Here is a 21,562-nt window from a genome sequence, read left to right on the forward strand (position 1 = left end):
CAGATGAAAATATATATCAATTGACACATATTGGGAAAACCAGATAGGTAATAGGTAACATTGGTAACATAGGTAACATTTATCGTTATCAGATGAAAATATATATCAATTGACACATATTGGGAAAACCAGATAGGTAACATTGGTAACATAGGTAACATTTATCGTTATCAGATGAAAATATATATCAATTGACACATATTGGGAAAACCAGATAGGTAATAGGTAACATTGGTAACATAGGTAACATTTATCGTTATCAGATGAAAATATATATCAATTGACACATATTGGGAAAACCAGATAGGTAACATTGGTAACATAGGTAACATTTATCGTTATCAGATGAAAATATATATCAATTGACACATATTGGGAAAACCAGATAGGTAATAGGTAACATTGGTAACATAGGTAACATTTATCGTTATCAGATGAAAATATATATCAATTGACACATATTGGGAAAACCAGATAGGTAACATTGGTAACATAGGTAACATTTATCGTTATCAGATGAAAATATATATCAATTGACACATATTGGGAAAACCAGATAGGTAATAGGTAACATTGGTAACATAGGTAACATTTATCGTTATCAGATGAAAATATATATCAATTGACACATATTGGGAAAACCAGATAGGTAACATTGGTAACATAGGTAACATTTATCGTTATCAGATGAAAATATATATCAATTGACACATATTGGGAAAACCAGATAGGTAATAGGTAACATTGGTAACATAGGTAACATTTATCGTTATCAGATGAAAATATATATCAATTGACACATATTGGGAAAACCAGATAGGTAACATTGGTAACATAGGTAACATTTATCGTTATCAGATGAAAATATATATCAATTGACACATATTGGGAAAACCAGATAGGTAATAGGTAACATTGGTAACATAGGTAACATTTATCGTTATCAGATGAAAATATATATCAATTGACACATATTGGGAAAACCAGATAGGTAACATTGGTAACATAGGTAACATTTATCGTTATCAGATGAAAATATATATCAATTGACACATATTGGGAAAACCAGATAGGTAATAGGTAACATTGGTAACATAGGTAACATTTATCGTTATCAGATGAAAATATATATAAATTGACACATATTGGGAAAACCAGATAGGTAATAGGTAACATTGGTAACATAGGTAACATTTATCGTTATCAGATGAAAATATATATCAATTGACACATATTGGGAAAACCAGATAGGTAATAGGTAACATTGGTAACATAGGTAACATTTATCGTTATCAGATGAAAATATATATAAATTGACACATATTGGGAAAACCAGATAGGTAATAGGTAACATTGGTAACATAGGTAACATTTATCGTTATCAGATGAAAATATATATCAATTGACACATATTGGGAAAACCGAAACATGATGTAGCCTACTTGCTTACTGAGATTTTGAATAGATTTGCAATGCACAAATTTGTGCTTAAAAAAAAATCAAGTCAAGGACAGACAACTCATAGAAACTAGATACATTTTGGCTTCTGACGTGTGTTTCGCGCCATGCCAATCACATGCTACTAGAGTAGTGTTTAACCAATCAGGGACGCAGTAGCTAGATTTTTAAAATAGTTGTTATTGTGGGCACAGTGCGTGGTGGTGACTTGGTTAGTCGGTTTCTGGTTATGCGTTTGTTTTCTAGCTAGCGTAACGAGGAACACTGCAAAACCTATAACGCAAATTCGTGCATATACTGTCTAGTTGTTGGAGATTTGAGATGGCGAAAGGTAAGTAGCGAAACAGGGGGTTTTGAGGAAGTTAACTTAGTTAGTTATCCAACGTTACTGTATCTAGCCAAAGACGTTAACGTTACTTAGTACAGTCGTAACACGTTGCGTCTCTAATTTGACAAAAGTAAGCTAGAGAGAGACGTTAAATGTTTTTTTATTTTGATAAAATTGACAAGCTACATTTGAGATATATATTCATAAATGTACATTTTCAAAGATGCCCAGATTTCAAGGCTTCAGTCAAGTAACGATTAATTTGTAGTTTTTACTAAATTGCCTCAAATTACATAACTAGTAACAGTGCATTGTACAGTACAAATAATATTTGATGTATGATGAAATGCGATCTGTCCTCATTTTATTAATATTTTTCTGTATGGTGGCTTTTGTATTTATGTGCTCTGCTCTCGTGCCCGACTTGTTTATATTTGTCCCCAATTTTTGGGGACTAACTAGCTAGCTAAAATAAACCTTGGATATGGTAGGCTATATCAAGGTCAACCTAGCTAACCTCCTGACATGTTTGCCTTCAAAGGGAAGAAAAAAATGCTGACCACCAACAAGGGACCCGAGGGAACCCTTCAGCCCAAACAAGTCGAAAAGGAGACAAAGGAAAATAAACCAGAATTTAATGGGGTAACTTGTTATTGTGTTGGAAATATAGCACTAATACAGGCTGGTATTGGTCATCAATACTTTTCAGGTGTTAGCTAGCTAAGTTACACCAGTGCATGTTGCATACATTCACCCATTATGGAAACATTAATGTGTTGCAGGATGCAGGTAATGGTGAGAGCACGTTACCAAGTCTTCGGAGTCCCAGCAAACCTAAATCTCCTCTCTGCAACAACTCAAGTTCTCTCAGCCAAGAGGAAAATGTGCCTGAGAAATTGACTCTACAAACTGAGAAATCAAAGCAAGGGAAAGGTAACCCACCATTTGTTTTTCCCATCCACCACCAATAATGACAATGGACTTTTACCATCTCGTTTTCTAAACCATACAATATTGATTATCGTCTGAATAAGACCTTAAAAACCCACCAGATGTCAAATAAAATTGTCTTGGTCGCGTATACGTATTTAGCAGATGTTATTGCGGGTATAGCAAAATACTTGTTTTGTGTTCCTAGCTTGAACAGTGCAGTAATATCTTAATACACACATGTAAAAGCATGGAATTAAGAAATATAAATATTAGAACGAGCAGTGTGTGTATACACTACATGACCAAAAGTATGTGGACACCTGTTCATCAAAATTCTCATTCAAAAATCATGGGCCTTAAATTTGGTATTGCCCCCCCACTTTCTGCTACACTATATACAAAAGTATGTGGACACCACTTCAAATTATTGGATTTGGGCATTTCAGCCAAACCTGTTGCTGACAGGTGTTTAAAATTGAGTCATGCAATCTCCATAGACAAATATTGGCAGTAGAATGCCTTACTGAAGAGCTCAGTGACTTTCAATGTGGCACCATCATAGGATGCCACCTTTCCAACAAGTCAGTCCGGTCAACTGTAAGTGCTGTTATTGTGAAGTGGAAACGTCTAGGAGCAACAACTGCTCAGACTCATAGTGGTAGGCCACACAAGCTCACAGAGTGGGACCGCCTAGTGCTGAAGCGCGTAAAATAATCATCTGTCCTCGGTTGCAACATTCCAAACTAACTCTGGACGCAACATCTGCACAATAACTGCTTGTCGGGGGCTTCATGAAATGGGTTTGTGTGGCCGAGCAGCCGTACACAGCCTAAGATCACCATGATCAATGCCAAGTGTCGGTTGGAGTGGTGTAAAGCTCGACGCCATTGAACTCTGGAATAGTGGAAACGCATTCTCTGGAGTGATGAATCACGCTTCACCATCTCGCAGTCCAACGGACGAATCTGGGTTTGGCGGATGCCAGGAGAACGCTACCTTCCCCAATGCATTGTGCCAACTAAAGTTTGGTGGAGGAGGAATAATGGTCTGGGGCTGTTTTTCAAGGTTCAGGCTAGGCTTGCTAATGCCCCCATACAAAAAGTGAGGTCCATACAGAAATGGTTTGTCGAAATTGGTGTGGAAGAACTTGACTGGCCTGCACAGAGCCCTGACCTCAACCCCATCGAACAACTTTGTGATGAATCGGAATGCCGACTGCGAGCCAGGCCTAACCACTCAACATCTGTGCCTGACCTCACTAATGCTCTTGTGGTTGAATGGAAGCAAGTCCCCACTAAAATGTTCCAACATCTAGTGGAAAGCCTTCCCAGAAGAGTTGAGGCTGTTATAGCAGAAACGGGGGGACCAACTCCATATTAACACTTACTTTGGCCGCCTTTCCTTCCAGTTCTCTGCTGCCAATGACTGGAACGAATTGCAAAAATCACTTAAGCTGGAAACATATCTCTCTCTAGCTTTAAGCATCAGCTGTCAGAGCAGCTTACCGGTCACTGTACCTGTACACCGCCAATCTGTAAATAGCACACCCAACTACCTCATCACCACATTATTTATTTTCTTGCTCTTTTGCACCCCAGTGTCTCACTCCAGTGTTAATGCTAAATTGTTATTATTTTGCCTCTGGCCTATTTATTGCCGTACCTCCCTACTTTAATACATTTGCACACACTGTACATAGATTTTTTTTCTATTGTGTTATTGACTGTAGGTTTAACTCTGTTTTTGTTGCGTTGCTTTGCTTTATCTTGGCCAGATCGCAGTTGTAAATGAGAACTTGTTCTCAACTGGCCTACCTGGTTAAATAAAAAAAAAAGAATGCCCATGATTTTGGAATGAGATGTTCGAGCAGGTGTCCACATACTTTTGGTCGTGTGATGGAATGAATAGACTATAGGGCTAGAATATGTAGTATATGTACAGCGGTAGTTATAGGATGGGCCTTGACTAGAATACAGTGTATACATATGAAGTGGGTAAAACAGTGTGTACCGTAAGCATTATTTAATGTGACCAGTGTTCCATGACTGTACATAGGGCAACAGCCTTTACTGTGCATGGTAGTGTAACCGGGTGGTAGCCGTCTAGTGACAGAAGTTCAGGGCAGGGGCCAACTAGTGGTGACTTTAACAGTCTAATGGCCTTGAGAGAGAAGCTGTTTTTCAGTGTCTCGGTTCCAGCTTTGCTGCATGTGTACTGATCTAGCCTTCTGGATTGTAGCGGGGTGAACAGGCTATGGCTTGGGTGGCTGAGGTCCTTGATCTTCTTGGCCTTCCTGTGACAGCGGGTGCTGTAGTTGTCGTCCTGGAGGGCAGGCAGTGTGCCCCTAGTGGTGCGTTGGGCAGACCGCACCACCCGGTGGTTGCAGACGGTGCAGCTGCCGTACCAAGCGGTGATGCAGCCAGACAGGATGCTCTCAATTATGCATCTGTAAAAGTTTGTGGGTCTTATGGGCTGCTGTTGCACCTTCACCATCACCCTGTCTGGGTGGACCATTTCAGATTGTCAGTGATGTGTACGCTGAGGAACTTGAAGCTTTTCACCTTCTCCACTGCAGCCACGTCGATGGCCACGTGCTGTCTCCTGAAGTCCACAATCAGCTGTTTTGTTGAGGGAGAGGTTATTTTCATGGCACCACTCTGCCAGGGACTTCACCATCGTTGTTGGTAATAAGGCCTACCACTGTGTCGTCTGCAAACTTGATGATTGAGTTGGAGACATCGTGCGTGGCCACGCAGTCATGGGTGTACAGGAGGGGGTGGAATATGCACCCATGTGGGGCACCTGTGTTGAGGATCAGTGTAGTGGTGCTGTTGCCTACCTTCACCACCTGAGCGGCAGCCCATCAGGAAGTCCAGGACCCAGTTGCACAGGGCGGAGTTCATACCCAGGGCCTCGAGCCATGCAACGATTTCGCTCCATATGTTTTGTTTACCTCTAAATTCTTTGATAGTCAGGAGATCGAAGTTAAGTGACCTTCAGAATAATTTCCTGTGTGTGCATAGCAGCAGTGTCCACTGACCTATGTCTTATGACACAACTAATTGTTTATTTAGGCAGTATGTTTTGCTTATGAAACCAGGTCTGATGTACATTGTGCTTCATTCCCAACTATTCTATTCAGTGAGACAGAATCAAGTTAACTCTCAAGCTGGCGTGTCTCGGCAAGAGGAGAATAAAGTGAGGACCTGCTTGGCTCTTCGACCCAGAGAAACAACTACCTTGAAGATCAAGGAGGATCCTAAATCGCACCCCAACCCAGGGCGTGCGCCAGATGTCCCCATGCCCAAATCTAAGGGGGGAGCTAGTCAAAAAGTCAAAAAGTAAGTAGTGCTGACACGTCAATAAAATATTTGTTTAAATGGAGAACAGTATTTGTTGGTCAGGCCAGCACTTCGTGACCAGATCATCTGACCATTGGCGCATACGCTTGTTTCAGAATGGATTAATGTATTCTCTTTTCATCCAGAGCACAAGGCAGTGCTGCCCAAAACAGGAAGGTCACAGATTATTATCCGATTAGACAGAGTTCCAGAAAAAGCAAAGCTGAATTGAAGGTCAGTATATAATGCCAAAGTGAGTTGTGCTTTAGGATCACCCATACTACCCCCACAAAAAAGTATTGCTCAGAATTGAATAATGTGCAGTAGATGGATGCCTCTTGAACGCTAAACTTCCTACAATGATTTTAATCAGAACAGGACATCCATTCATCTAGTGTGTGGTGGTTTTTAGTAAAAAAATATATTTAAAAAATGTAATTCTCGGGTCAGAATTTAAGCAAATGCTCTCAATTCTAGTAGTAGCAGCTTGAACTAGTTAATGTTGAAGAACATGGTTATGAATAAATAGCCTAGGCTACATCTAATAGCTGTATTACATACATGAACTCAGACCTGGCTGATCAGGGATTGTCTTCTGTGGAATTCATAATTGTTGGACAGGTTTAAATGTTTTTTCTTATCGTAAACCCTCCAATTCGAACTTGGGAGAGGATCATTTAGAACGCCTGAAGCTTAGAGTACTTGTGTTCACGCAAGTGTTAAACTTCAAGAACATTGATCCTTCCTTTACAATCGGAGCATAGTATGCCTGTAAATGTAACCTTTATTTAACTAGGCAAGTCAGTTATGAACAAATTCCTATTTACAATCACTGCCTACCCTGGCTAAACCTGGACGACGCTGAGCCATTGTGCGCCGCCCTATGGGAGTCCCAATCACGGCCGGATGTGATACAGCCTGGATTCGAACCAGGGACTGTAGTGATGCCTTGCACTGAGATGCAGTGTCTTGAACCGCTGCGCCACTCGCGAGCAACACAATGCGCTGCTTTTTAAAATGGACAAATCTTTCTTTAGGGTCTAATTTGCGCAAATTCAAACTACAGAGTCAATTAAAAACATATCTGTATTGTTTGACAGCCTCAATATTTATTGAGTCACTATAATTACTCATTAAAAACCACACTCTGCCAACAGAACGAAGAACACCGACATCTTGATGACCTGATAAAACATGGAGTTGAAGAAGGACTGCAGGTTGGTTTTGAAATGAAAGTCATATTTTACTGACCCTGATCATCTGAACCTGGAATTTGATTTTTACCTACTTAAACCCCAATAGGTAAAAAATATAGAGGGGAAGGGAAGAGGAGTGTTTGCCGTCAGATGTTTCAAGAAGGGTCAATTTGTAATTGAGTATCATGGTGACTTGTTGCATCTGACTGATGCCAAGAAGAGAGAGGCTCTGTATGCCCAAGACCCTGGGACTGGCTGCTACATGTACTATTTTCACTATCTCAGCAAAACCTACTGGTAAGTCATCTACACAAACTTAATTTTCAGTTTATATTAAGTAACCCTGACATACACGGAGTACACCAAACATTAGAAACACCTTCCTAATATTGAGTTGCACTCCCACACGCACACACACAAATGGTGTGCCTGGCACCTACTACCCTACCCCATTCAAACGCACTTAAATCTTGTCTAGCCCATTCCCCCTCTGAATGGCATGTAGATGACAATCCATGTCTCAAGGCTTAAAAATCCTTCTTCAACCGGTCTCCTCCCTTTCTACACAGAGGGTTTAAAAAATATATATATAATGATTTTTGAAGTAGATTTAACAAGTGACATCAATAAGGGATCATGGCTTTCACCTGGTGTCATGGAAAGAGCAGGTGTTAATGTTTTTGTATACTCGGTGTATGTATTGCCACAATATTGTCAGCTAGCTCATGGATGTTTTCAAATCTTTCATTTCCTTTACAGTGTTGATGCTACAAAAGAATCAACTCGCCTGGGAAGGCTGCTAAACCACAGTAAAAATGGCAACTGCCAGACCAAGCTCCATGACATGGATGGAATACCTCATCTCATACTGGTGGCTTCCAGGGACATTGTGGCAGAGGAAGAGCTGGTTTATGACTACGGAGACCGTAGCAAGGAATCAATATGTGCTCACCCATGGCTCAAATACTGATGTGCCACCAGAGTATTCTCTCAAGAGAATGACTAGGTGCATTAATTTCTTCAAAAAGAGAACCTGTTCTCTTTGTTTTTTAAAAATCCATTCCATTGGCCCTAAGGTGCAAACTGCTTTCCGGTGAGACAAATTAAGTGCGCCTGATGTTTTTCTGTCTTCTGCTTTTTCAAGCTTTACTTTTGGGCAAAACAGTGGCAGTATGAACAAGGTAGAGGACATCCTTTTAAGATTGCACATGGGTTAAATTTGTTTTTAAAACTATCAATTTATTGCTGGATTTGGATGGAGTTTTTATACATATTTAGGCCAGTGTGTCCATGACGTGTGAAATATATTTTTTAACATACTAGCTATTGTTTTTAGGTTGCTTTTATATAAGTGATTCATTTATCAAGCTAGGTATGGTACTAGTTGACGCAACAATTTTCATATGAGCGTCAATGTCCTGGCTTCGGGGAGAACAGCTTATACTTGATTTGAAAATGTAGCTTTTGTTGCAATGGGTGAAACATCCTAATGAATTTTGAATACAATGTAAGTTGCTCTTTTTGAGCATAAATGAACTGTGTACATAGACAAATCTTTTCATAAATCTGGCTAGCATGGAAGCTCAGTTTGCAAAGCATAGAAAGGCAAGCTTATTAATATTCAGACGTGCAACAGTCCAGCATCCTTGTATGAGTATTTCACAACGTGCAACAGATTAAATATATTTGGTGTGATTTTCTAACAGTAATATTTTTAAATGGTTTTCTTTACAGGTGCTCTATTGTTTGAGAGGTCAAATGGTAGAGTTCAGAAGCCCTTTGCGCTAGTATAAAAGTTATGTTCAATCACTCAGTAAAAAGCAAAGAAAATGTCCAGAACTTGCATTAAAAAAATTCGGGGTGAACAATTTTGTCAACACTTTTTATATAGACTCTTATACCTTGTGGTGCCCCCCTGCCCTCAGAAAAGCCTAAATTTGTCATGTCATACACTCTACATGGTGTCAAGCGTTCCACAGGTGTGCTGGCACATTGACTCCAATGCTTCCCACAGTTGTCAAGTTGGCTGGATGTCCTTTGGGTGGTGGACCATTCTTGATATACATGAGAAATTGTTGAGTGGGAAAAAAACCTAGCAGCGTTGCAATTCTTTGACACAAACTGGTGCGCTTGGCACCTAATACCGTACACCGTTCAACGGTACTGGTCTTGCCCAGTCACTCTCTGAATGGTACCCATACACAATCCATGTCTCAAGGCTTAAAAATCCTTTAACCTGTCTCCTCCCCTTAATCTACACTGATTAAGTGGATTTAACAATTGACACCTATAAGGGATCATAGCTTTCACCTGGTCAGTCTCGTGGTAAGAGCAGGTGTTAATGTTTTGTATACTCAGTGTACATTCAAAAAATTAACTATTTGCTAAAACATTCCAATGGCAGTAGGGTGCTCATGTAGTCTTGGAGGTCCTGTCTCTAACCCCCCGGCTTGAATGTTGGTCTTTGCAAGGTTCCATCTGTTCATCCAGAGTTTGAGCCAAATAGTGATGAATGTTCAACCAAAAAGGAATCCTGTTACAGCTCATTTTTGTACAAAGTTCAAGGAAACATGAGTTTGGCGTGCATCTACCATGTTATCTACCTATAGTGCAGAAATAGGAATTTTCCCTTAACTATTAATGACATGACACAAATCTATAAAAACAATGCCGAGATACTTTTAAAAGGCGTAATTGTTCTAGAGTTTAAAAATGCCATTAATTCATTAAAAAATGTAAAATTATTCTAATACAAAGAAAGCATAGGGGGGAAAAGTGTGCATAAAAATGTTTGGTTTATCGTTAGTTAGTATTAATGCTTTAGGTCCTTCTCACACCGGTTGTCCTCATTTCCGCCTGAATGAAAACCTACAAAAAAAAGACATTAGTTCAGAATGCATTTGAGAAAGCTTGCTCTGCAATCTTTTTTTGCCAACACAATTTAGGTTCCTAGAAGCTACTGGTCTTTACAAAGGAGGTGAAGGGGGAGTGCAGACCATAACAATGCTGACCACAACAGCCAAGCTGGCCTCGAAGTGGTCAGCAACAATTACATCTGCTTTCTCTCTTCATTCAATCACACAGCATCAGCACAAACAGCCAGCCGGTCACAAGCAGGTCATTATAAGGCAGAGATGGACTGTGAGAACAAACTACCCCTGGTTGTCCATCCTGTGATACCATGATGAATGGCTCTGAAATACTTAATGTTTTTTCAGAGTGTAAATCAACCTCTTCAAACTACATGCTTTTCACACACTTCACTATGGATGTTAAATTGTTATGCAACTTTCATTTGTGAAAAAAGCTCATTGCTTACAGCTTTCTGATGGTATTTTCCTCTTTTGGTTCCTCTTCTTTAGTCTCATCTGTTGTGTCAGGAACCGAAGGGGATGGAAATTCCAGGTCAGCCTTTACCATGGCATGCTTGCCCTGTGAGTGCATCCCACTGCAAGAACAGAGCACTTCATTAAAAGGGGAACAGCAGCAAATTTATGGAATTTGTCTCACTACCTAAACTTCTCTGAATTAGTGTTGGACTATCTCAAAGTGCCTCTCCCCTGAGGAAAACAGCAAATCTACTGACAGTAATTACATTCTGTCAGCGAACATGCACTGAACAAAAATATAAATGAAACATGTAAAGTGCTGAAATAAAAGATCTCAGAAATGTTCTGCACGCACTAAAAGCTTATTTCTCTCAATTTGTTTAAACCCCTATTAGTGAGCATTTCTCCTTTGCCAAGATACTCCATCCACCTACCAAGTGTGGCATATCAAGAAGCTGATTAGACAGCATGATCATTACACAGGTGAACCTTGTGCTGGGAACAAAAGGCCACTCTAAAATGTGCAGTTTTGTTACACAACACAGTGCCACAAGTGTCTCAAGTTGAGGGAGCATGCAAATGGCATGCTGATTGCAGGAATGTCCACCAGAGCTGTTGCCAGAGAATTGAATGTTCATTTCACTACCATAAGCCGCCTCCAATGTTGTTTTAGAGAATTTGTCAGCGCGTCCAACCAGCCTCACAACCGCAGCCCAAATGTAACCATGCCAGCCCAGGACCTCCACATCTGGCTTCTTCACCTGCAGGATTGTCTGAGACCAGCCACCTGGACAGCTGACAACTGGGTTTGTACAACCGAAGAATTTCTGCACAAACTGTCAAATTGTTTCAAGGATGCTCATCTGCGTGCTCATTGTCCTCACCAGCGTCTTGACCTGACTGCAGTTCACCGTCGTAACCGACTTCAGTGGATAAATGCTCACCTTCGATGCCCACTGGCATGCTGGAGAAGTGTAATCTTTACGGATTAATCCCGGTTTCAACTGTACCGGGCAGGTGGCAGACAGCATGTATGGCGTCATGTGGGCGAGTGGTTTGCTGATGTCTACGTTGTGAACAGACTGCCCCATGGTGGCAATGGGGTTATGGTATTGGCAGGCATAAGCTACGGACAATGAACACAATTGCATTTTATTGATGGCAATTTGAATGCACAGAGATACCGTGACGAGATCCTGAGGCCCATTGTCGTGCCATTCATCCGCCGCCATCACCTCATGTTTCAGCATGATGATGCATCGCCCCATGTCACACAGATCTGTACACAATTTCTAGAAGCTGAAAATGTCCCGGTTCTTCCATGACCTGCATACTCACCAGACATGTCACAGATTGAGCATGTTTGTGATTCTTTGTATCGACGTGTACGACAGCGTATTCCAGTTCCCGCCAAAATCCAGCAACTTCCCACAGCCATTGAAGAGGAGTGGGGCCTAAATAATTTAATTCAATTGACTGATTTCCTTATATGAACTGTAACTAAGTAAAATCTTGAAATTGTTGCATATTGCATTTTTTTGTTCAGTGTAAATTCGGGAAGCCTAATTGATTAATATACCACAAACATTCACGGGTTCACAACTTTTGACCTTTTCTGAGATCTCTGCCAAGCAAGAGGGGAACAGCAGCCCGTGGGTTTATTGCACATACAACAACACACGAATGAGGGAACTCTTAAAACAACACTGTCACCGGCAGTTTTCAAAATACATCAGACTTTACCACATCACCCAACAAGCCTTTTAATATAGGCGTATTGTCAGAAGCTATTTCTTTTTTTCAATGCCTTTCGCTGTAGCCTAAACCAAGCAGAAAATGCGCAAGTCCTGTGCAACACAACACAACTTTCACTTGAGAAATGTATACAGAAGCAAACATTTCACCCACCTTTTTAGATAAGAATATATCTGCATACCTTTCTGTCATGTCAACCATCTGCTTGTCTTCATAAACGTTCACTCACGTAGCCTATTATGGGGTAGCAAATCTAGTCCAGTTTCTAGACCAGGGATGAGCGACTGATGGTGGTGGGGGCCACAAAAAAATCTGAATGTATGATACTGGGCCGCAGTGGCTCACAGGTCTGAGTACCCACATCCATACCCACACGTGCGGTCAGAACCGGCCCTAGCCTTTTGGGGGCCTTAAGTGAAATTTAGTTTTGGGGTCTCCCCTCCACCTTGCGAGCAAAACAGTTTAGCGGCCCTCCTCTCTACAGTGTTTTAAAGTTAATTTCCTGCAAATCTATTTAGCAATTTTATAACTCATTCCATGCAATTCTATACATTTGGCTCAGGGAGATCGTTCAAGATTGACTTTGAAATTGGATGTCTTTCCATGTCCTGAGGACGTCGGGAAATTCCATCAAAACCAGCCACTAGGGGCAAATGTGTGCTATTACCATCAAGTAGGCTTGAGTTTTGTTACGGGGATGGCAGATGGGTGTAATCCCATGACTCTGGATCAGAAGGTTGTGTGTTTGATCCCAGTTGTGGACACTTTTTTTTTAAACTTTTTTTTATCCCTATCCCAACCCTTACCTTAACCATTCGGGAATGAGTGCATAAACTTAACTTAGAAATTTGATGTTTGGAGAAATGGAACGATGCAGAGCAGCAGGAGCAACCCAGGGTGTCAAAAACACTTTAAAATCTGACGTTTGGAGAAACGTGGATAAACGTCTATTTCTACAGTGAGATTGTGAGAGCTTTTTAATTTTGCCATAGGGTGGAGAGAAATGTTTACAGTTTTTAATATGATATCTGAGTGAGTGACTAACAAAGTCAATGGGGGCCCCCCAGTCAGTAATTCGAACATGATTACTACAGGTTTAAATAGCTGGCTGCTAGACTAACTTATCAATCTAAAAAATGTTAGCTGACATGGGCTAATTGAGTGACGGTCAGCAGGAAAACTGCTGATGCACAACCAAATTTCAAAATTGCACCTTGTGTATTCTACTATTCTAACTCTCAACAGTAAGTTGAGACCCTGACTGAGTAAATTTGTTTGTCTTGTTAAATTGATCCACGGGCCTACAAAAGCTGCCAGTTGCCCATCCCTGTTCTAGACAGACATACAAAGTAAATTGAAAGCAGGTGAGGGGTTCTGGTGGTTCTGTTATGGCTGTGTGGGGCATTTCCCTGAAATGGCTTAGGTCCAATAAACCCCTTAGAGAGCAAGGTAAAAGCCAATAAATACACAGCCATTCTGAGTGATCACCTTCAACCTATGGTGAAATATTTATCTTCCAATGACAATGACCCCATCCACAGGGTAAAGTTGTCACTGAATGGTTTTATGAAAGTTCTAACTATGTAAGCCATATGCCATGGCCGTCTCAGTCACCAAATCTATATACTTTGTATCCCTCATTAACTCGAGTGTTTCCTTTATTTTGGAAACTGTATCTCTGTCTATGGGATAATCTCTGTCTAGATTATCCCATAGTAGGCTATGTGAGTGAAAGTTTATGAAGACAAAAGCTGTGGAATTATTAGACTTTCTTATATAAAAAGGTGGGTGAAATGTTTGCTTCAGTATACATTTCCCGAGCACTAAAGTTGCACTGGACTCCGGCATTTTCTGCTTGCTTTAGGCTACAGAGAAAGGCCTTGAAAGAAATAAATGGTTTCTGACAATTATGCCTATAGTAAAAGGCTTGTTTTGTTGGGTGATGTATTTTGAAAAAATCTATCACACAAAATGTATATGTCGTATCTCACAATTGATTGGGCTTTGGTATGTTCACTGTAACAGAACGTTTATTTTTTCCCTATAGATTTGCTGTATTCCACAAAGTTATATCTAACTTTGTGATCTAGCTCTACCTCACTCTCCCTGAGTGAGGTATGCACTTTGACACAGTCCAACACTTAAGTCTGAGGTTTAGGCACTTCTTAGACAGAGTTCCCCTTTAAATATGTGTAAATGTTGGTTGGGGGGACTGGTCAGGTCTGGCTCTGTATTCTACCTCTTGTAGAGCTGCAACTCTTCCTGGGCCACCAATAGCTGTGCCTTGAGCTGGTTCCTCTCCTGAAGCACCTCCTTCAGCTCCTGCATTGTGAAGCGTGGTCTGTTGGGATCTTTCATGTCTACCACCAGTTTGTTTGGTCCTAGTGTTTGCTGAGAGAAGGTATTGATTAAAGGGATAAACTCATAACAAAAAGGAGTCCACACAACTGTGTGTTGCAAAGTAGAGTGTATAGCAACCCAGTGAAACGTAAAACAACCTTTACATACCCTGACAGAACCTAGTCCAGTTAGACATGACCACGTTATGGGAAATTAAATGTATCGATTCTGTCCACAACTGTTAAAAATTCCTGGTCTGAAAACATCAAACTCACCTCTTCCTGACCGACAGAACTTTCTCTCACGATTCTATCCAGTTCACTTTTCAAGTTGTCTCGTTCCATTTTCAACTCCTCCAGCGATAGGTTGTGCTTATTCACTAACGTTTCAAACATCTCCAAAACACGAACAATTTTGTATTGCAAATCTGAGACTTCCTCGCCTGTATTAATTATTTTCAACAAATCTCTGCCAATGACGTATGAAATGTCATAAACATCTTCCACTGTCAGCCCAAATGCGTCCTTCTCGAACGCAGAAGCGGGTGAGGACTTGGACTCGTTCAACTCTTCCATTTCTCGTGTTCCAAAAACGCACCGAATTGAGTTGAAAGAAACACGAATATGTTTTCTCAACCGGTGGGACCGATTTCTCAAATCCACCGTTATGACATTTAACATAGAATAAACGTATGAACTGTAATAAATGTAGTTCCATGCGAGCTACAGTAGCCACTTCAAGTTAGTAACTGAATGGACCATCCTCTTTGAAAATGTTCAATGGTTGACCAGAGTATAGTGACATACAAATAAGCCAATAGTGATAGCCTGTTCCGCCGCTTGTAACAAGAGAGCAACGTTTCCATGGCGACCGTGAAGCCATGCGCATAATCGGCTAAACAGCACGTGATGTTTCCCCGTTATTTTCAACTTTGTACTTGGAACTTCAATGTCTGAAGTTAGATTGACATTCCGTCAACCAGAGGGCCTTGTGGGCATCAGAAAGCTTGAAGGGATCCCTGAAAAAGCAGCGATAAAATCATCAGAATTAACAAGGCAAACAAATATGCTAGAACTGACAGGCATTAAAACATTGTGCAATTTTATGTTTGAGTGTCCAACAATTGAGCAAACACTGAGAACAGGTTGAAAACAATATCTATTGGAAAAAATAGCCTTTGATCATAGTCACATCACATTAAAAACACTGCAATTCTATATGTTTGAGTGTCGAAAATTGAGCAAACATTGAAACTGGGTTGAAAACCATATCTATTGAAAAAATAGCTTCTGATCATATTCACATCACAGGTAGTCAACAATATGCCAGCTTGTAATACAGTCTACTTACTGCTAGTATAAAGCACCATATCTGTACAACAAAATATTTATTGAAAAGGCACAGGATATCTCAGATAGCACATTCTTCTCTCCAGAATGAATCTCTCATTGTCCCATCAGGACAACTTTGTCCTGACAATCCCACTTGGCATAATGCTTTTTATGACTTTCTTCATAGGTTCATCTTACTCACTTTAGGCCTCAAAACACCAAGCTCTCCTGTCAAACTACGCCCTGAATATGAGTCATCTGACTATCCCAGCCTGAGCACATATTTTTGGTACTGTATTCAACCAGTACTCCAATAATTCACCCTCTGGCGCTCCCCTACACCCTCTGGTGGTAACTGGCTGTTGGACATTCCCATGACAATTGTTGGTGCAAGGACTCCCATGACAATTGATGGTGCACGGACCACAAGCCCATTCCTGTACTGTTTGTACTTGGAGACCACCAGCACGGGACATTATAGGTCCCAGCTAATGGATGCTTCAGTGCCTCCTGAGCCTGCTTCGTGTGCAAATAATCTCCTCTCTTCCACATATCTGGCACCTCCTCTGGTCGCCTCATGTCTCCGGAGAAGATGCTGAACCTGGAGAGGTGCAATGAGAGAAATTAAAAACTCAGGTTACACCCTGCCAATAAATGTCCTAGCCATGCCAATACTACTACTGAGATCAATAGCAATACTTTGGTTACACTTAAGATTGTTCATGAAGTGAGAACAATGAGTTCTCCAGGGAGGACATCATGCATGTGGATTTGTGGCTTGTGGCACATGTGCCCTTCTAAAATGAATGGAAGATGGAGGTAGTAATAGTGAGTTGCTTGATTAGTATATTGGCAAAGGAGTTGAAAATATTTATTATGATGAGCTGATTAAAGATCTGAATTAAGATCTACACATTATCAGCCAATAAGAATACTCCCACCACACATCATGCAAACATGATCACAAGGAAGTATTGCATTTGAGATTACATGAGGTACTGTGCTTTGGTACAGTGGAGGTGCTTGGCTCAAGAACAATGACATCAAAAAATTTGAGAAAATACAATTAAAGTTCATACAAAGGACATAATATTCTGATTGGCTGTAACGTTGGCTCGTCTGCAATCAACCCTGCTGCTACCATCGGCATTACTGCAGTGAATATCCTGTCCAAAGAAGCACAGACGGAGACATAAGTGAAATTACTATTGAGAGTTGTGGTGTAATGTGACTTCTTTACAACACTCAGGTTGGCGAGGTAGGCGAGCCAGACCAAAACGAAGTAAGCTACTCAAATAATCATTATCATCCATCACAATTTGTTTGTGGAGTGAGGTAATTTGTCTCCCCTTCATGAGCTTTACAATACTTTTTTATTTACCTTCATGAAATGATTATGATAGTTGAAAAATGTCATGTCACAGAAGGGTGCTGAAACTTCATCCAGGTTCACTCCAAACAAGCATTGGTAAAACAAAGTTTGTTTTACTGGTCAGAAACCACGTTTCCATCCACAGTTTTTATGCGAGTAGTCATACAGTATAAAAATAAAATACAACGAAAGCTGTGATGGAAACAGGAAGTTTCGGTACAATTTTATAAATGCACACACAAAATATGTTCGTTCGACATAGTAGCATCTTTTTGTGTTGGTAAAATTAAGTGCAAAATGCAAGAAATTGTGGTGGAAACGCCTTTTATGCACAAATATTGATATAATAACCATCATATCGAAGTACATTTGGAGTCACGCGATGATATGGTGTATGGTCCTCTTAAACTACAGATTAAATAGATTATAATTAATTTGACAGGGTGGTGAAAGTGCATGGTGATGAGCTTGATGCTCTTTTCCAATAAATATCGAGGGTTTTATTCTGGTGACATGATTGTTGCACGACTGCCGTTTGGGAAATACAAATATTACCCATAATAATCTCATCATGTAGACTAGCCTACCCGCACTGTATCTGCCAACTGTTGGCTAGAGCTCATGTACCAAGACCAGAGTAGACATGTGCTATTTAACACAACAGTTTTTGTGACAAAACTATTGGTAGAGTTGAAAATGCGATATAAACACATTGAACTTTTGATTTGTATTTGGTACATTAAAATGTAAGCAAAAAAAAATAATATGTGTGCACAACGTCATCACACACTGATTTTTATCGGCAACAAGTCAGTTTGATGGAAACACCATTGTTGGGTGTGGACATCCCATGATGTAAGTCCGAAAAGGGCTCTTTCCATTTTTTGGATATGGCTCACCAGGTTACAATCGAAAGAGCCAGTGAAGACTGGTAACCCACCCAAATGGCTGTGACCTGGGGTTTTGGCCTGCTTGTTCCGGTGGCGCCTCAGGGTTTTGGGTGGCACATTAAAATCACGGGCAGCTGCCTTAAGGCCCTGCCCATTTTCAATAGCATTCAAGGTATAACGAAGCACATCTTTACCATAGCCATGTACCATGTTTTGTGCTGCTACCATGTTGTGTTGCTACTATGCTGTGTTGCCATGTGATGCTGCCTTGCTATGTTGTTTTAGGTCTCTCTTTATGTAGTGTTGTGTTGTCTCTCTTGTCATGATGTGTGTTTTGTCCTATATTTATATTTTATTTGTTTATTTTTAATCCCAGGAGGCCTTTTGCCTTTTGGTAGGCCTTCATTGTAAATAAGAATTTGTTCTTAACTGACTTGCCTAGTTAAATAAAGGTTAAATAAAAAATGAAAATAGCCACCAGAATCATAATTTCTTGTAAACTCTCATCTGAAAATAAAAAATGAAATGTATTTTAGTAATCAAATCAAATTTTATTGGTCACATACACATGGTTAGCATGCAGTAATATGCAGTAATATCTAACAAGTAATCTAACAATTTAACAACAACTACCTTATACACACAAGTGTAAGGAATGAATAAGAATATGTACATATAAATATATGGATGAGCGACAGCCGAACGGCATAGGCAAGATGCAGTAGATGGTATAGAGTACAGTATATACATATGAGATGAGTAATGTAAGGTATGTAAACATATAAAGTGGCATTGTTTAAAGTGACTAGTGATACATTTATTACATCCCATTTTTTATTATTAAAGTGGCTAGATATTTGAGTTAGTATGTTGGCAGCAGCCACTCAATGTTAGTGATGGCTGTTTAACAGTCTGATGGCCAATGTTGGAGAATGGTTGAGAATTGACCCCTAATCTAACCCTAACACCTATTCTGACCCTAACCTAACTCTACACCCTTCTGACCCTAACCTAACCCTATTCTAATCCTAACCGCTATTCTAACCCTAACCCGTATTCTAATCCTAACCCTGACCCCCATTCTAACTCTGACCCCTAATCCTAATACTAACCCTGCTAACTGGGGGCTAGTAAGCTATGCTAGCAGACGTTAGCTAATGCTAACTAGCTGGCTAGCATTTATTTAACTTCATACTTCCTGCTAGTGAGGTTACTAGTTAGCTAACTGGGCTAGCCAGTGCCTAAATTACATCTAGAAACAAATGATCAACCATAAAGGGGCGAGATGCCATTGGAGTGGGGGCATCTTGCCCCCAACATACTAGCCTAACATATTACTACTTTACTCAAAAACAACATTTTTCTCCCTAAACAAGTGGATGAATAATCTTAAGGCAACTCTACATGTATATATAAAAAACAATTGATCTAACTTCATTTGTTATATCTAAAACTTTTTCTAAATTACAAAAAATGTGATCAATTTACCACTAAATTGTTTTGATGGAATGTCTTAAAAAATATTGATGAAACAGATACAATTTGTAGTTGATCAAGACTAGTAGCAGCCAGAGGAACTGTTGAAAAATGGAACTGTCTCGCCCCATAGTGCCCTAATGCCCGGGAAGCCGGTGTTTGGAGGATATATTGTCAGGGGTGTTGTGGCGGGCCAGCAAACTGTGCCAATATATCTTCCAAACACCGGCTTCAAGGGCATTGTAACTTTTATACAATGGGTTACCAACATATTCAAATAATGATTTACATATTTTCATTAAAAACGTTATTATGATGAATTTATTCATACTATTTCATCCTTCCACAAGATATAGTCCCGACACAAATCTAGGGTTGCTACCCAAGCCGGCTGGTTAGCTCTATCGGTTCGGTTGCCAGAGACACGACCCAGACGTTCAGTCTTTTTGTTCTGTATCTACGGACGTGACCCAGTGGTTCAGTCTTTTTTTTCTGTATCTATGGATGCTTCCCAGTCGTTCATTCTAAATATTGTCTTACTGGCTGGTAATGTTTTTATCCCTTGCTTGCTAGCTAGCCAACTATGGGTAACTTAATGTCACGTCAAACAGCAGCTGTATTTGCATTTGTTTTAGCATTTATTTGGATGCATCCATTAACAATGAGCTAATGAGGTGCGATTTCGCCTGGCATCGAAAATGTGCTCTCTCGTCAGGGCACTGTTGTTCAGAGGAGCTAGCCAACAACAACACAGCTAACACAATCACTTAAATTATATATTTTTTATTTTCAACTTTATTTAACCAGGTAGGCCAGTTGAGAACAAGTTCTCATTTACAACTGCGACCTGGCCAAGATAAAGCAAAGCAGTGCGACAATAAACAACAACACAGAGTTACACGTGGTATAAACAAAAGTACAGTCAATAACACAATAGAAAAATATATATACAATGTGTGCAAATGGGGTAAGGAGGTAAGGCAATAAATAAGCCGTAGTAGCGAAGTAATTACAATTTAGAAAATGAACACTGGAGTGATAGATGTGCAGATGGTGGGGCCTCCTGTCTCAGCCTCCAGTATTTATGCTGCAGTAGTGTATGTGTCGGGGGGCTAGGGTCAGTCTGTTATATCTGGAGTATTTCTCCTGTCTTATCCGGTGTCCTGTGTGAATTTAAGTATGCTCTCTCTAATTCTCTCTTTCTTTCTTTCTTTCTTTCTCTCTCTCGGAGGACCTGAGCCCTAGGACCATGCCTCAGGACTACCTGGCATGATGACTCCTTGCTCTCCCCAGTCCACCTGGCCGTGCTGCTGCTCCAGTTTCAACTGTTCTGCCTGCGGCTATGGAACCCTGACCTGTTCACCGGATGTGCTACCTGTCCCAGACCTGCTGTTTTCAACTCTCTAGAGACAGCAGGAGCGGTAGAGATACTCTCAATGATTGGCTATGAAAAGCCAACTGACATTTACTCCTGAGGTGCTGACTTGTTGCACCCTCGACAACTACTGTGATTATTATTATTTGACCATGCTGGTCATTTATGAACATTTGAACATCTTGGCCATGTTCTGTTATAATCTCCACTCGGCACAGCCAGAAGAGGACTGGCCACCCCTCATAGCCTGGTTCCTCTCTAGGTTTCTTCCTAGGTTTTGGCCTTTCTAGGGAGTTTTTCCTAGCCACCGTGCTTCTACACCTGCATTGCTTGCTGTTTGTGGTTTTATGCTGGGTTTCTGTACAGCACTTTGATATATCAGCTGATGTAAGGGCTATATAAATACATTTGATTTGATTTGAAGTAGAAATACTGTTG

At 40.4% G+C, this 21,562-nt stretch overlaps 2 protein-coding genes across 2 annotated transcripts; one reads left to right on the forward strand and one right to left on the reverse strand.

Annotated features, from left to right (window-relative positions):
- Window positions 1–1,605: 1,605 nt before the first annotated feature.
- On the forward strand, window positions 1,606–9,121 carry LOC139576742 (N-lysine methyltransferase KMT5A-like). Its single transcript, XM_071403154.1, has 8 exons — window positions 1,606–1,789; window positions 2,328–2,428; window positions 2,569–2,719; window positions 5,862–6,060; window positions 6,207–6,294; window positions 7,218–7,277; window positions 7,363–7,553; window positions 8,016–9,121. Exons 1-8 carry the CDS (start codon window positions 1,780–1,782, stop codon window positions 8,224–8,226), a joined length of 1,011 nt encoding a protein of 336 aa, XP_071259255.1. The 5' UTR covers window positions 1,606–1,779; the 3' UTR covers window positions 8,227–9,121.
- On the reverse strand, window positions 9,120–15,465 carry LOC139576743 (RILP-like protein 2). The gene is made up of 4 exons (XM_071403155.1): window positions 14,956–15,465; window positions 14,580–14,731; window positions 10,576–10,704; window positions 9,120–10,124 (listed from the first exon to the last, which is right to left on the reverse strand). Exons 1-4 carry the CDS (start codon window positions 15,358–15,360, stop codon window positions 10,103–10,105), a joined length of 708 nt encoding a protein of 235 aa, XP_071259256.1. The 5' UTR covers window positions 15,361–15,465; the 3' UTR covers window positions 9,120–10,102.
- Window positions 15,466–21,562: the final 6,097 nt, after the last annotated feature.

Source organism: Salvelinus alpinus, chromosome 5 (genome assembly GCF_045679555.1).
Source record: "Salvelinus alpinus chromosome 5, SLU_Salpinus.1, whole genome shotgun sequence".
Taxonomy (NCBI): Eukaryota; Metazoa; Chordata; class Actinopteri; order Salmoniformes; family Salmonidae; genus Salvelinus; species Salvelinus alpinus.

What these genes read in the sequence shown, in the direction of transcription:
- LOC139576742 (XM_071403154.1), top strand. An exon ending in GAGTTGAAGAAGGACTGCAG is followed by an intron (nt 7,278 to 7,362) that starts GTTGGTTTTGAA and finishes AAACCCCAATAG; the next exon opens with GTAAAAAATATAGAGGGGAA. An exon ending in TATCTCAGCAAAACCTACTG is followed by an intron (nt 7,554 to 8,015) that starts GTAAGTCATCTA and finishes TTTCCTTTACAG; the next exon opens with TGTTGATGCTACAAAAGAAT.
- LOC139576743 (XM_071403155.1), bottom strand. Translation starts at nt 15,360, where the DNA reads ATGTTAAATGTCATAACGGTGGATTTGAGAAATCGGTCCCACCGGTTG. An exon ending in GTTCTGTCGGTCAGGAAGAG is followed by an intron (nt 14,732 to 14,955) that starts GTGAGTTTGATG and finishes ACCTTCTCTCAG; the next exon opens with CAAACACTAGGACCAAACAA. An exon ending in GAGTTGCAGCTCTACAAGAG is followed by an intron (nt 10,705 to 14,579) that starts GTAGAATACAGA and finishes CTGTTCTTGCAG; the next exon opens with TGGGATGCACTCACAGGGCA.